The following is a 13,857-nucleotide window of genomic DNA, read 5'->3' on the forward strand; positions in this document are numbered from 1 at the left end:
TGTGCATTTGAGCATATAATATTTATTGAAATGAACCCCAGAGAAATGGAAACATGAGGTTTTTAAATTTGTTGCTGTTTTTGTTTTCTTTTCATCTTGTGTACTCATTTATCCGTCTTTAGGAGGGTAAAGAGTCAAAGAGATGGAAGGACAAAAGGTGAAAAAATGTAGCAGTGGTAGTTACTAGACACTATATTGAAAATAAACTCCAACTTGCGGGTGACGATAGGAGGGGAAAACTGGGAGAGTGAGGGAAAGGGTGACACTGCAAAAAGTAAGGTACTTATCACCTGACTTATGTAATTATAACCCCTCTGTACATCAACTTTATAATAACAAAAAAAAAAATTTTTAAGGGTGAGCTGATACTCAGACTACAGTAGAGGGTGGTCAGAGAACCAGAGGAAGAGGAGAAGACCAAAGCAAGAAACCCTGTCTGAAAGGAATACTGTTGTGCACATGTAACACACATGCACACATGTACACACATGCATGCATGCATGCACCAGTACTGGGGCTTGAACTCAGAGCCTGGGCACTATCCCTCAGCTTTCTTGCTCATCAAGGCAAACAGTCTACCACTTGAGCCACGGCTCCATTTCTGGCTTTGGGCTGGTTAATTGAGATGAGTCTCACAGACTTTCCTGCCCAGACTGGCTTTGAGCCTCAATTCTAAGATCTCAGTCTCCTGAATGGCTAGGATGACAGGCAAGTGTGAGCCACCAGCACTTGGCAAGTGAATGAAATTTTTTTTTTTGGCCAGTACTGGGGCTTGATCCTTGGTCCTAAGAGCTATCCCTGAGCTTCTTTTGCTCAAGGTTAGCACTCTACCACTTAGAGCCATCTCTAGTTTTCTGGTAAGTAATTAGAGATGAGTCTCACAGCCTTTCCTGCTAGGGCTGGCTCTGAACCACGGTCCTCAGATCTCAACCTCCTGAGTAGCTAGAATTACAGGCATGAGCCACCAGCACCCAGTTAGGTGAAAGATTTTTTTAACAAAAGGCAATGTTTCCATTCCATATAAGTAAGGATCTCCTTTGACCCCATAACCTAAATTTTGAATCAACTAAAGCTTCAAAGAGGCTTTGCTTTTTGCTTCTGGAGTACAGATAATGATGTCAGAGTCACACTGGGATGGAGTTCTCCAAGGATCTCAGGAGCTCTCAATGTCTTGGACTTTTCACAGAACTTCCCTTCCCTTAGGCCTATAGCACCCTCCTGAGGGACATGGAGGCAGACACCTGGGAGATTCAGCAGAACTTGACTCTCAGGCTTCTGGGCCTGAGAACACCTTATAAAGTTCCCAATGTTTAAATGCTCAAAAACCTTGTCTTTTGTAATGCCTTTCCTGCCTCTCTTGATCAATTACTGTTCTTCCCATCCCTTTACTGGTTGTTTACACTTTCCCAGGGCTGTGACCACAGCTGGAAGTGGCTCAAGACTGGGAAGGAAGTACCTAGGACCACAGCCACTCTCAAGACCCACCTTCAGTGTCTCCACGTAGGCCTCGTTGATATCTGTGAGCCCCAGGCGCAGGGGGATGAGAAGCACTAGTGGTCTCCAGGGCGACGGCCTGTGGGTAACCTCTGCTACAGCAGGAAAGCCATTACAGTGCCTCTCAGAGTCCGTAGGAAGTGCAGCAGCCCCAGCACAGGGAAGTCCAGCCCTGCACAACCTTCCTGGACAAAAAGATGGGCTTTTCACGGGCCAAGCAGAGGCAGGCAGGTCTCCCCAAGCAATAAGAAAATCACCACAGCGCCATCAAGAAAGGTAGTAAGAAGGCAGGTGCTCAGAAGGTAAGTCAACTAGGAAAACAAAATGTTCCCAGAACCCTGCCACTCACAGAGAACAAATGTTTTCTATGCATATTCAACTTAAAAATAGTCGCAAAATAAAGCGCATACACCAATTAGTGCAAGGGAAATATCATGTGCACTTTAGAGAAGTACCCAGCCTGGCTACAGACACTTACCCACAACCCTCCTCAGCAAGAAGGGCATCAAAGAACAGCTTTTGTTCTTCCTTTAGGTCTTCTACCTAAATGCACTGGGTACACCTTCAACAAATGCATGAGCCAGGGGTCTGGTGGTGGGCAAGAGATAGTCCAAACACAGAGCACAGTCCACCACAACATTGACGCTCTTAGGAGTGAGGAGGGGTATGTGAAGTCAAAATATTTAACTGAAACCCAATCAATTCCCGAGGAAACATACAAGCCCAGTGTGTGGGACTTTTTTGGTACCAGTACCAGCTTGAACTCAGGGCCTCATGTTCTTAAGATTTCTTGTGCACAGCTGGGTGCTCTAATACTTGAACCACACTACCAGTCCAGCATTTTTCTGGTTAACTGTACACTTTCTTTTAATTCCAGGCAGAAAAGTCTGCAGAGATAACTTTTCTACCTGGGCTTCAAACCTCGATCCTCCAGGTTTCAGCATCCTCAGTTGCTACGATTATAGAGACCTAGCTTGATCTGGACTCTTAAAAATTAGTCTCATAGACTTTCTTGCCTGGGCTAGCTTGAAACTGCAATCCTCAGATGTTGTCCTATGAGTATCTAGGATTACAGGCATGAACAACTTGCACCTGGCTCCTTTTAATTTTTAACCAAAATTTCCTACTTTTCTATCAATGAAAACAACTAGGTTTATCTATGTGCATACCTTCCCACCTCATGATAATGGGCCTTTTCCTCAGAACTGAGTACTTTCTGGGGGCATCTTGTAGGGTAGGAAGAGGCTGAGGGCCAGTATGCATCACCATAAGGAAGCTTAGTGTTAACTATGTTACCTGGATGTTTATGGAAGTTTCTATTCTTGCAACTTATAAATAGCCCTGGGAACATATATATTTCAGTATTTCTGATTTTTAATAGTTGGAATATTTAGCTCTAAAGAACTCTCATCTAAGTAGGGGAGCTTCCTCTTACTCCTTTGGAAATTTCCACTGCACATATTCGGCTTTACACTTCCTCTATTCTGCTAAACTATCTCTATGGGAGCTTAAATTCAGCTATCTTGCTCTTTCTCCCATTCCTTTTTTTGGCTGTTCTTGCACTGGTATTAAATTTTCTTCTTTTCCCTTTGCCAGTTCTAGGGCTTGAACTCAGGGCCTGAGTGCTGGCCCTGAGCTTCTTTGCTTAAGGCTAGCGCTCTACCACTTCAGCCACTGCTTCACTTCTGGCTTTGAACCTCAATCCTCAGATCTCAGCCTCCTGAATAGATAGGATTATAAGCATTAGCCACCAGCACCCAGCAATTTTTAAGAGAAATGAAAAAAACACTGCTTCCTTCTAGTGTGCTATTTCTTTTCTTCTAATTTACTTTATTGTTGTTTTAGATAGTGTTATTTCTGAGTGGTCAAATCACTAACATTTCTTTCTTCATACTTTTCCTAGTTTTATTTTTTTTTAAATTCAAGAAGTAAGAGTTGGGGCTGGGGATATGGCCTAGTGGCAAGAACGCTTGCCTCATATACATAAAGCCCTGGGTTCAATTCCCCAGCACCACATATACAGAAAACGGCCAGAAGCGGCGCTGTGGCTCAAGTGGCAGAGTGCTAGCCTGGAGCAAAAAGGAAGCCAGGGACAGTGCTCAGGCCCTGAGTTCAAGGCCCAGGACTGGCCAAAAAAAAGAAAAAAAGAAAGAAGAGTCAAAGAAAAGGCCCTCACACTGGTGTCTCTGTCTTGTCCACTCCCAAGGAGCAGAAGCATGGAGGAAAGCTTGTTCTGGCAGTGCCCACAGCTATGGGATCAGTGCTGCCAGATCCTGGCCCCTTCCGACACCATCAATACATCTGTGAGGATGACCAGGGAGTGAGTAGTGCGACCCAGGGGCCCATCACTCCTGCAGAGACTTGGCATGGACAGAATTTGGCAGATGTCCTGTGGTGACCCACACACTTTGGCCACACAGGCAAGGTCCACTCACTTCTAGTGGATCCAAGGCCAACAGCGTACATCTAAAACTCCAATAGAATTGGACTTGAGGCAGCTTCCTAAGGCATTCTTTGGGAAAAGCTGCTGCTGAGCAGAATGTGAGTGGATATTAAAATACAAGAGCAGGGTCACTATAGCTGTACCACAGGACAGGCACTTGCTCAACAACAGCTGTTAAAGCCCAGGCATGTTTTCCTTCCAGACTTCAACTCTGGCATGCCTGGGTCCCTCAGACTTCTGGTTGTACTTCCATCCAGAAAGCTGACAAGGGAAGCACTTCCTTCAAGGCTAGCACCCTACCACTTTGAGCCACAGCACCATTACCAGCTTTTCAATCATTAATTGGGGATAAGAGTCTCACAGACTTTCCTGCCTGGGCTGGCTTTAATCCACAATACTCAGATCTAAGCCTCCTGACTAGCTAGCTAGCTAGGCAAGTGCTCTGAGTAGCTAGGATTACATGTGTGAGCCACCAACTGTGGCTGAGTTAGTTATTTCTTGCATACTGCTTTACAGCTCTGTCTCTCTGTCTCTTGCCTTTCTTGACGGAATCTTCTATATTGCCTAGGCTGGCCTTGAACGCTTAGACTCAAGGATCTTCCTACTTCAACATCCCTAGTGTTAGGATTACAGGCTTGTGCCACCACATCCAGCCTTGGGCTGTAGATCAAGCCGAAAGGAGGGCCTGGTGTACACAGTAAGAGAATGAGGTCACTAGATGTTTCATGTGATCCTCCACCCTCAGAGGAGTGCTAGTACTACTCTAAGACTCACAACACCTCAGTTGAGGTTCCTTAGTGGGCTCAGCAGGGAAAACGTATCACCCATAATTCTTCCGTCTTGTCAGTTGGAACCCTGAGCCACTTACTGATTTCCTCCATCACTACAGTGTTGTCCATTGCTATGTGAACCGCCAAGGAGCTCCAAGTGTCAAACACAGCAAGCTTCCTACAGAAAGCAAGAGAACATGCCCATAAGCTTTCTGTTCCCAGAAAAATTTCAGTACTCGAGCAGTTTCCCAAAGGGAAACACCAAGACTCAGAAAGTACAAGTCCCACTCCACGAACAGGAAACAAGCTGAGGATGACCTATGTTCTTCCTCACTTCCAGCTGCCCCTCATAAGGGGTTAAGTGCACAGAGGAACCTTGGGCTGTACCCAAACACAAGCCTGGGTCTCAGACAGACAGCTATCACCAGGCAAGATACAGGCCCAAGCCACCATGTTGATTGGCCCTTCCCCTAGCACCTTCACACCTGAGAGAACTAGAGTCCTCACAGGGAAAGGGCCATCACAGACAGTGTGGGGTGGCATGGACCCGAGTGTGATAGAGAGCAGACAGCTGTACAAGGACATTGAGGGAAAGGTGCAGCTAGAGATAACTGTATGAGACATCAGGCCTAAGCTCAGCAGAAAGAACAAGCACCAAGGCGCTAGCTCAGAGCCCCTCAAAAATGCTGGCTACCAGGGCACATAGCCACAAGGAGGGTGAATCAGGTCAAATGAATATGAGGAGGAGTGATGGAAGTGGCAAGTCCCTGGAAACTGCAGGAAGAGCCACTTCAGAGGAATGAACAGTGCTGGAAGTCCAAAGGGACAAATGTCCCTCAGAATAAATGAGGCAAGAAAGCAAGTAAGCTCTGACCAAGTTGCAGACACTGAGTCACGTGGAGAGGGGCACAGTCCCGTGTGTTCCTCTGACAAGCCCAAAGCACACCTGGAAGGATAGCACCCAAACTGACATGGCTCCAGAAGCTATCATTCCTTATGGGCCTATGAGCCAGAGACCAGGCCCACAAGGCACTCACTTTACTAGTACACATTAATCCCACTCACAAGACAACCAGGTATGGTCATGAGGTTCTCCTGGTCTTATAAAGAACCAGAACCCCTTATTTCCTGTGGCAATAAAGACTCAACGAACATGGGAAGACCAAGGAAAGCTCATGCTACCCCAGAGGGAAAAAAAGGAGGTAGGATGGATACATACTTGAGGACCTGGGCGACAGTGTTCGGCCCATACCACTGGCCTATAGACTTCCCTTCACCAACTCCCATTTGAGCTGCAGGAAACAAACCCAAATTAGCAATACACCCAACCACAAACAACCCAATACCCCTTGCTACCTCTGATGCATGTGGTGTCAGCTAACACTTTACAGAGAGGTCTGGACAGAACATCTACCCGCCACAGGACTGCCAATCTGGAGAGGGAAGCCGATTCTGGGCAGGGGCAGGGGCAGGAGGATAAGCCTAGGGTCTGAACTGCTGCTAGACCACCCACAGCAGCTCCCAGGAGTCAGGGAGGCCAGAGTGATGTACGGCATCACTCCAACTCCACAGAGGAGAAAGCTCCTCACCTATCTGATGGATGGAGTAGTAGCTGTCTTTCCTGTCCAGGAAAGCACCGAGGACACTGAAGTAGCTGTCAGGCTGCCTCTTCCGTTGGGCCCACCTCCAATCTATTGGAAACAAACATAAAAACAAGTCCTCCTTCTACATAGCACTCATCTCAGATGGGTCCCAAAACTTCTTTGAACCTTTCTAAAGTTAAAAAGCCAAATTCACTGGGCACCAGTGGCTCACACCTGTAATTCTAGCTACTCAGAAGGCTGAGATCTGAGGATCCTGGTTTGAAGCCTGCCAGAGCAGAAAAGCCCCTGTGAGATTCTTATCTTCGATTAACCATTCAAAAACAGGAAGTGTACTGTGGCTCACCTGGTAGAGTGCTAGCCTTGAGACAAAGAGGCTCAGGGACAGCTCCCAGGCCCCAAGTTCAAGCCCCACAACCGACACAAAAAGCCAAATTCACTAGATTCTCAGGTATACAAAACACCAACTCATCAAAACAAATCCAGACTGAAAGTAAAATGTAGTTACAAAGATAAATCTAAAGATAATTTTGAAAATATAAACATTTATATCAGCACTCTAAAATCAGTTTCTCTAATCAATAAAAAAAAAAACAAAAAAACAATAGGTCACCAGGCACTGTGACTCATGCCTGTAATCCTAGCTTTTCAGGAGACTGAGATCAAAGCGAGTGCAGTTCAAAGCTGCCCGGGCAGGAAAGTCCATGAGATTCTTATCTCCATAAACTACCAAAAACGCCAGAAGTGGTGCTGTGGCTCAAGTGGTGGAGTGACAGCTTTGAGCAAAAAGAAGCAAGAACAGTTCAAGCCCCAGGGACTGCACCAAAAAAACAAAAACCAAGACCAAGAGGTCATCACATAAGAAGCCTCTGAATTTTAATTTGGATTTTGCCTAGGGTGTGTTTTGAACATCCCTCACCACACAGCCCCCACAATCACTGTGACTTACCTCGGCCTAAATGTCGGCACACAAGGGCCTGGGCAAAGATCATCTGTCCACAGCGCAGCATGCAGCCCCAGCCCGTGTCTGAGGTGGGGCCAGTTCCCCCTGTCATGGTAGACAGAGAGAAACATATGCATGAAAGGGCCCAGCAGAGGTCACGGATCCTAGGCAGGAACATTGAGTTGGCTCCACATCATGGCACTGACCCTTACATGTCCTTCCAAGTAGGAAAAATATATGAACAAGTGAGTCATGTGCAACAAGAATGGCTAGTAAGCTTTGATCAGATAACTCCCAAAATGAATCCAGAAACTGTGGAGTTAACCAAGGAAAAGTGCTTTTTCCTTGGTTACCAATTTACCAGAAAGGCAAAGATTCAAAGGGGGGGCTGGGGATATGGCCTAGTGGCAAGAGTGCTTGCCTCGTATACATGAGGCCCTGGGTTCGATTCCCCAGCACCACATATACAGAAAACGGCCAGAAGTGGCGCTGTGGCTCAAGTGGCAGAGTGCTAGCCTTGAGCAAGAAGAAGCCAGGGACAGTGCTCAGGCCCTGAGTCCAAGCCCCAGGACTGGCCAAAAAAAAAAGATTCAAAGGGTTCCTGATGTCAAGTGTTACTGAGTATGGACTGAGGTCATGTGCTGCAATGGTTATTGGCAACTCTATACTTCTAGCACATGTGCCCCAGGCCCTGCCATTCCATGTCCACTTCTACAGTCCAGAAAGACAGTACGTGCTCCAATGACAAAATGTACCCAACATGTGGAAAATACCCTGTTGGCCTTCAGAGTTCAGTGGAATGCCATGGTAGAGCTATGATGAGAAAGTAGGGTGAACACTGTGCTGGTAAAGGTACACCATGCTGGCAAAGGTACACTGTGTTGGTGAAGGTACACTGTGCTAGTGAAGCTACACCACGCTGGTGAAAGTACACTGTGCTGGCAAAGGCACACTGTGCTGGTGAAGGTACACAAAGCTGGTGAAATTACACTGTGGTGCAGGGAGAGCCAGGTGACAGAGCACAAGGCACTCGGGCCTGGCCTGCCTTTCCCCACCTCTGTCTCCTCAGTAAAAGCCCCACCCACACAGGAGCACAGCACAGCCTGCAGGGCACTGGAGTGAACATTCCTCCTATCACCCTCACCCCACTTCTAATAACAACCAAGTCATTTCTGCAGCATGCAGAGAAGACACTCGCCACACGAGACCACAATTGTTTCCTCCACAACAAAGGCACCTCTCTGGCCCTGCTCTCCTCCCCTGAACCCAAAGTGGTCACCAGGGACCAGGGCCATGTAAAGAACAAGCTTGGAGGGCTGGGGACATGGCCTAGTGACAAGAGTGCTTGCCTCGTATACATGAGGCCCTGGGTTCAATTCCCCAGCACCACATATCTAGAAAACGGCCAGAAGTGGCGCTGTGGCTCAAGTGGCAGAATGCTAGCCTTGAGCAAAAGGAAGCCAGGGACAGTGCTCAGGCCCTGAGTCCAAGGCCCAGGACTGGCAAAAAAAAAAAAAAGAAGTTTGGAGAAGCTATGATATTGGAATCTATGATCTATAGACTGAATGACTCTCCCCATACCCTATCTGATGAATTACTAAACATTAACCTGTGGATCTTATTTCTCTTGAGTGTTTTAGAACATGAAGCCAATGCATCCACTTCATTTTTGGAGAAAGAATGAAAAGGGAAGGTTCCATCTACAGAAGGAACCAACTTGTGAACCTGGCCATAGGGGCAATACAGTATCAGCCTGGTCCTAATGGCCAGTCTAGGGGTCTCTGGCTATAAAAGGCAAGGCTGAAAACAGGTCTCTAACCTCCATCCACTTCTAGAGTACACAATGATAAAGAATCACTATGGGGCTCGGGCCTAGTGGCAAGAGTGCTTGCCTCTTATACATGAGGCCCTGGGTTCAATTCCCCAGCACCACATATACAGAAAATGGCCACAAGTGGCGCTGTGGCTCAAGTGGCAGAGTGCTAGCCTGGAGCAAAAAGAAGCCAGGGACAGTGCTCTCAGGCCCTGAGTCCAAGGCCCAGGACTGGCAAAAAAAAAAAAAAAAAAGAATCACTATGAGTGTGTGTATATGTATGTGTGCCCACATGCACCAGTACAAGTACTGGGGTTTGAACTCAGGACCTGGCACTGTCTCTTTGCTTTTTTCATTCAAGACTGATGTTCTACTACTTGAGCTACATCTCCACTTGACTTTTTTTTGCTGGTGAACTAGAGATGAGAGTCTCATAGACTTTTCTGCCAGAACTGGCTTCAAACTGTGATCCTTAGATTTTTCGCCTCCTGAATAGCTAGGATTATACCGGGACCCACTAGCATCTGGCCAAGAATCACTTTTAATAGAATGTACTTTAATGTCACATGAAAGCATATTATATAACCTTGCTCTTCAGTCTTCCCACAGTGAAGTATGAAAAACACATGGTACTAGCAACCTAGGACACACTTACATATACCACTGGAACCCAAAATGTTCTGAGCCAAAATGCCATCTTACTATGGCCAACACTGCTTCAACATGTTTAAAATACTGTCATGACCCTTAAGGCTGACTTTAAGCTCTAGTAACAAGCTGTGGTTTGCTGGCAGAAAACATCACTGCCTAGCAAGAACTAGGGGCGTAGGTTTGGAGCTGAGCTCTGCCACTACTGGGTGGGGGACTCCAGACAATTTATTTTATCCAGGGTTGCTTTGGGGATAAAATGAGGTATCTGGCATGGAGTTAAAACCTGTTAAGTGTAAGGTTTCCTCCTTTCTGAAGCATGAGCTGTAGATTGTAGAAAAGTGGGTGCTTACCAATGGCTGGAAAGTTTCTCCTATACGTAAACCACAGTCTGGACGCCACATCAGACAAGATCTCGTCCTTCTCTAGGGATTGTTTAAAAGAGGAAGACACATAAAGCCTTCAATTTGTAAGTCAGATATCATAGGAGAGTTAACAGACATCAATCACTATCTTAAGAGGTGTTCTGCAGCAGAGTAGAGTGGCTCCAGTGAGACCAGTACCTGTGAAAATGCTGTATTTTCTACCCAGGATCCAAACAGGCTCTGAAGTCTCAGGGAAATCCTCAAACTCGGCAAATCGGAGAGTGTCATAGGTCAGAGTGGCTGTGGAAACCAAAGAGATACATCTGATGTTTTTCTTTTCTTTCTTTCTTTCTTTGCTTTTTTTTCTCTTTCTTTTTTTGCCAGTCCTGGGGCACTGTCCCTGGCTTCTTTTTGCTCAAGGCTAGCACTCTGCCAACTTGAGCCACAGCGCCACTTCTGGCCTTTTTTTCTATGTATGTGATGCTGAGGAATTGAACCTAGGGCTGCATGTATATGAAGCAAGCACTCTACCACTAGGCCATATTCCCAGCCCCCTGATTTTCTTAATGGCATAAAATAATACCACAGAGAACATCCATAGTGTTTCTGTGAAGATAGATTCCAATTTAGATTCTTGCAACAAACAGCATACCCCATGTCAGCACTTCCAATAGTTTTAGTGAACAAATATGTGTGACTACACAGAACAGCCCATGGGACAGCTGCTCTGCTAAGAAGTAGGGGCTGGAGTCTGCTAAGCAGTAGGGAGGGACTGGAGACTGCTAGGGAGTGGGGAAGGAGTGGAGTCGGCTAGGCAATGGGGACTAGAGTCTGGTAAGGAGTAGGGAGAGACTGGAGACTGCTAAGGAGCAGGGAGGGACTGGAGTCTGCTAGGGAGTGGGGACTAGAGTCAGATCAAAGCCACCAAGACAGGATGACAGCTTACAGGGTGGGAAGAGATAGAGCCAGCACAAGAGGAACAACAAACAAACAAATAAATAAATAAATGGCTTAAGACTTAAAATGTTACAAACCTAAGGACAAAAGTAAACGAACTACTCATTTGTCTCTTCAGACTAGAGGCCATAAAAAACAAGTGGAGTAAGCATTTGTGGTTAGCCTACAGCTTCCCAAGGTCACCCTACAGCACGTGCAGCTGTGGTGAAGAAAGCAGAGCCTTACTGAGTTTATGGGATTTTATTTAGTTCACCCCATCTCTTTGCTAGGAAGTTAGCCAAAGAAGGATACGGTGCTACTTCTGGGTAGGAAACTGGGAGGAGGACCCCTCTGAGAAGTATTCAAAGGAACCAAGAGGTAAAAAGATTAAAGCCTGGAAGATGTCTTTGAGGCCACTACCAAATAACTACCACTACAACAAGGTCAGACCACCATCTTAGCTGTTTTGTTTCAACTAAGAAGTGAGAAAGGCCCAGGGTCCTCCTGTCTACCATATGGCTACCGAATATCTGCTTGTTCTGAGACAAGGTACTGGACAGCAGCATGTTATGCAACCCAGAGGCCCATGAGTAGAAATACACATAACATTCATGGTGGAATTGAAGTGCCAGACTTTGAAGTCAGGCCCCATTTTACCACATGAACCCCATTTTACCACGTAAACCCCATTTTACCACGTAAACCCCATTTTAGAATCGAACCCTGAGCCAATCAGATTTGTACCTGTGTCCTAATCTTGCTTGAACACCTGATTGTTGTAACCTTGTTCTTTGCCTTTATAAGCCCTGTGTAATCACAGCTCGGGGCTTCCTCCTAACCTCCGCTGTGTTGGTGGGTAGGACGAGGCCCGAGTTGCAGCTCGCTTAAATAAAGCCTGGCCTTGCTTTTGCATTTCAGAATGTCTGAGTCTCGGTGGTCTGCTTGGTGGTGGTTTCGCGACTTGGCACAACATTTGGGGTTTCATCCGGGATGGCCCCAGAGACCCCCGAGACCCCAGACTCCGAAGGTAAGAAAATAGGGCTGTTTATTCTGTGTGTCTGTGTCTGTGTGATTTGTAGTTTTGTTTTCTGTTTAGGCCAGCCGCTTGAATCTGAACCTGTAGGTAGTAAAGGACCAGATGGAGTGGACACGCTCATATGGGCAGTCCTGGGGGACTTGGGGGACACCTCAAGCCCTCCAAAGGGGGCTCAGGCTTCCCACTACCACCCTGAACCTGAAGGACTGGACCGGGAGGCCCTTCTAACGGGCGCCCGTCTAGTCCACTCTATATTCGGGGCTGTCTGGTCCACTCCTACACAGGAACGGGAGAGAGAGAGAGCCTCAAGACTGTGTGGTCTTCCCCCTCACAGGGGCAGGAGAGACAGAGTGAGACTGTGTGGTCTGCCCCCTCACAGGGGCAGGAGAGAGACAGTGAGACTGTGTGGTGTGCCCCTCACAGGAGCAGGAGAGACACAGTTGAACCTGTAAGCCGCGGCTCCCTAAGTCTGTCTGTAAGTGTTGTCTGGTCTTAGTGCCTGTGATTATTTTTGTGTGTTTCTTTCTTGCGCTGTGCCTGACTGACAAACGGATGATGGGGAACGCTCCTTCCACTCCCCTGGACTTGATTTAGCTCACTGGAAAGATGTACAGGTGACAGCCCACAATCAGTCTATCAGTGAGAGTGTCCGCAAAAAAAGAACTCTAGGGGGACCCCCACCCAGCCTTCTTAAGCAGAAAATTGTTTGGTGCGCTAAAATGTTTTACTAAGACTAAAAATGTTTTACTAAAACTATCAAGCCCTGGAAAATGAGGCTGGAGAATGCTAAAATCATTTGTTAAAGGTTTTTGTCTTAAAATGTACAGTCGATGCTTATTCAGCGCACTTTAAGATTTTTTGAAAATGTATGTGTGTGTGCATGTGTGAGTGTGAACATGTTCAAGACTGCAGTATGATGCAAAACTAAGTTTAAGTTTAAAGTCAAAGGGTCATCAAGTTTGGGCATTACCAAATGCTTTAAAGGATTTCTCAGGGTTCTTTAATTAAAATTTAAAAAAAAATCAGAGCTAAGTGTCAGAAATTTGGATTTAAAAGGATATATATATATATATATATACACTAAACTAATGGGGATATAAGTAAACTCTCATTAACTCTATGTATGTAGGAAGAAATGGCAAAATGGGCCAATGTTTCTCACTAATATATTGGAAAGCTGAATGGATAAGTATTTCTAATTGTAATTCTTGCATTAAGGAAAAATTCAAAGGTCTCATGCCATGCAGTAACTGGGACTGAAGAAAAAAAAAAAAAAAAGAGGCTCTTTTGAAACACGCAGCCCATAGAAAAAGGGCGGCACCTGTGAGCTTCAGTTTTTCCGATGCAGATAAAAGCTAAAATGTTGTTAGTGTTAAAAAGGCTTTGGAAGGGCTGGGGATATAGCCTAGTGGCAAGAGTGCCTGCCTCAGATACACGAGGACCTAGGTTCGATTCCCCAGCACCACATATACAGAAAACGGCCAGAAGTGGCGCTGTGGCTCAAGTGGCAGAGTGCTAGCCTTGAGCGGGAAGAAGCCAGGGACAGTGCTCAGGCCCTGAGTCCAAGGCTCAGGACTGGCCAAAAAAAAAAAAAAAAAAAAGGCTTTGGAAATCATGAATACATTTCTAGATAAGAAATTTGGAAGTAAAATTGTCCTAAATAATTATTGCAAAGTGAGAAAAGGAGAATTATGGCTAACAAAATGTTTAATTGCCATTCCAGCTTCTTTGTAGGTTTTTTGTAACAATTTCCAGCAGGCCCACAGAGAAGCACAGGTGATTCCTACTAGTTTGTGGAGATCTAATAC

The 13,857-nt window shown here is 46.1% G+C and overlaps 1 protein-coding gene across 1 annotated transcript in view; it reads right to left on the minus strand.

Annotated features, from left to right (window-relative positions):
* Atg4b (autophagy related 4B cysteine peptidase) overlaps positions 1-13,857 on the minus strand; it is a 32,738-nt gene that overhangs the window by 4,917 nt on the left and 13,964 nt on the right. The window contains exons 2-8 of the mRNA XM_048344346.1: positions 10,276-10,377; positions 10,066-10,137; positions 7,258-7,356; positions 6,297-6,398; positions 5,927-5,999; positions 4,806-4,885; positions 1,486-1,679 (exon numbers count right to left, since the gene is read on the minus strand). Of these exons, the coding sequence (XP_048200303.1) occupies positions 1,486-1,679; positions 4,806-4,885; positions 5,927-5,999; positions 6,297-6,398; positions 7,258-7,356; positions 10,066-10,137; positions 10,276-10,377 (722 nt within the window). The remainder of the gene's footprint in view (positions 1-1,485; positions 1,680-4,805; positions 4,886-5,926; positions 6,000-6,296; positions 6,399-7,257; positions 7,357-10,065; positions 10,138-10,275; positions 10,378-13,857) is intronic.

Source organism: Perognathus longimembris, chromosome 4 (genome assembly GCF_023159225.1).
Source record: "Perognathus longimembris pacificus isolate PPM17 chromosome 4, ASM2315922v1, whole genome shotgun sequence".
In the NCBI taxonomy this organism is placed as follows: Eukaryota; Metazoa; Chordata; class Mammalia; order Rodentia; family Heteromyidae; genus Perognathus; species Perognathus longimembris.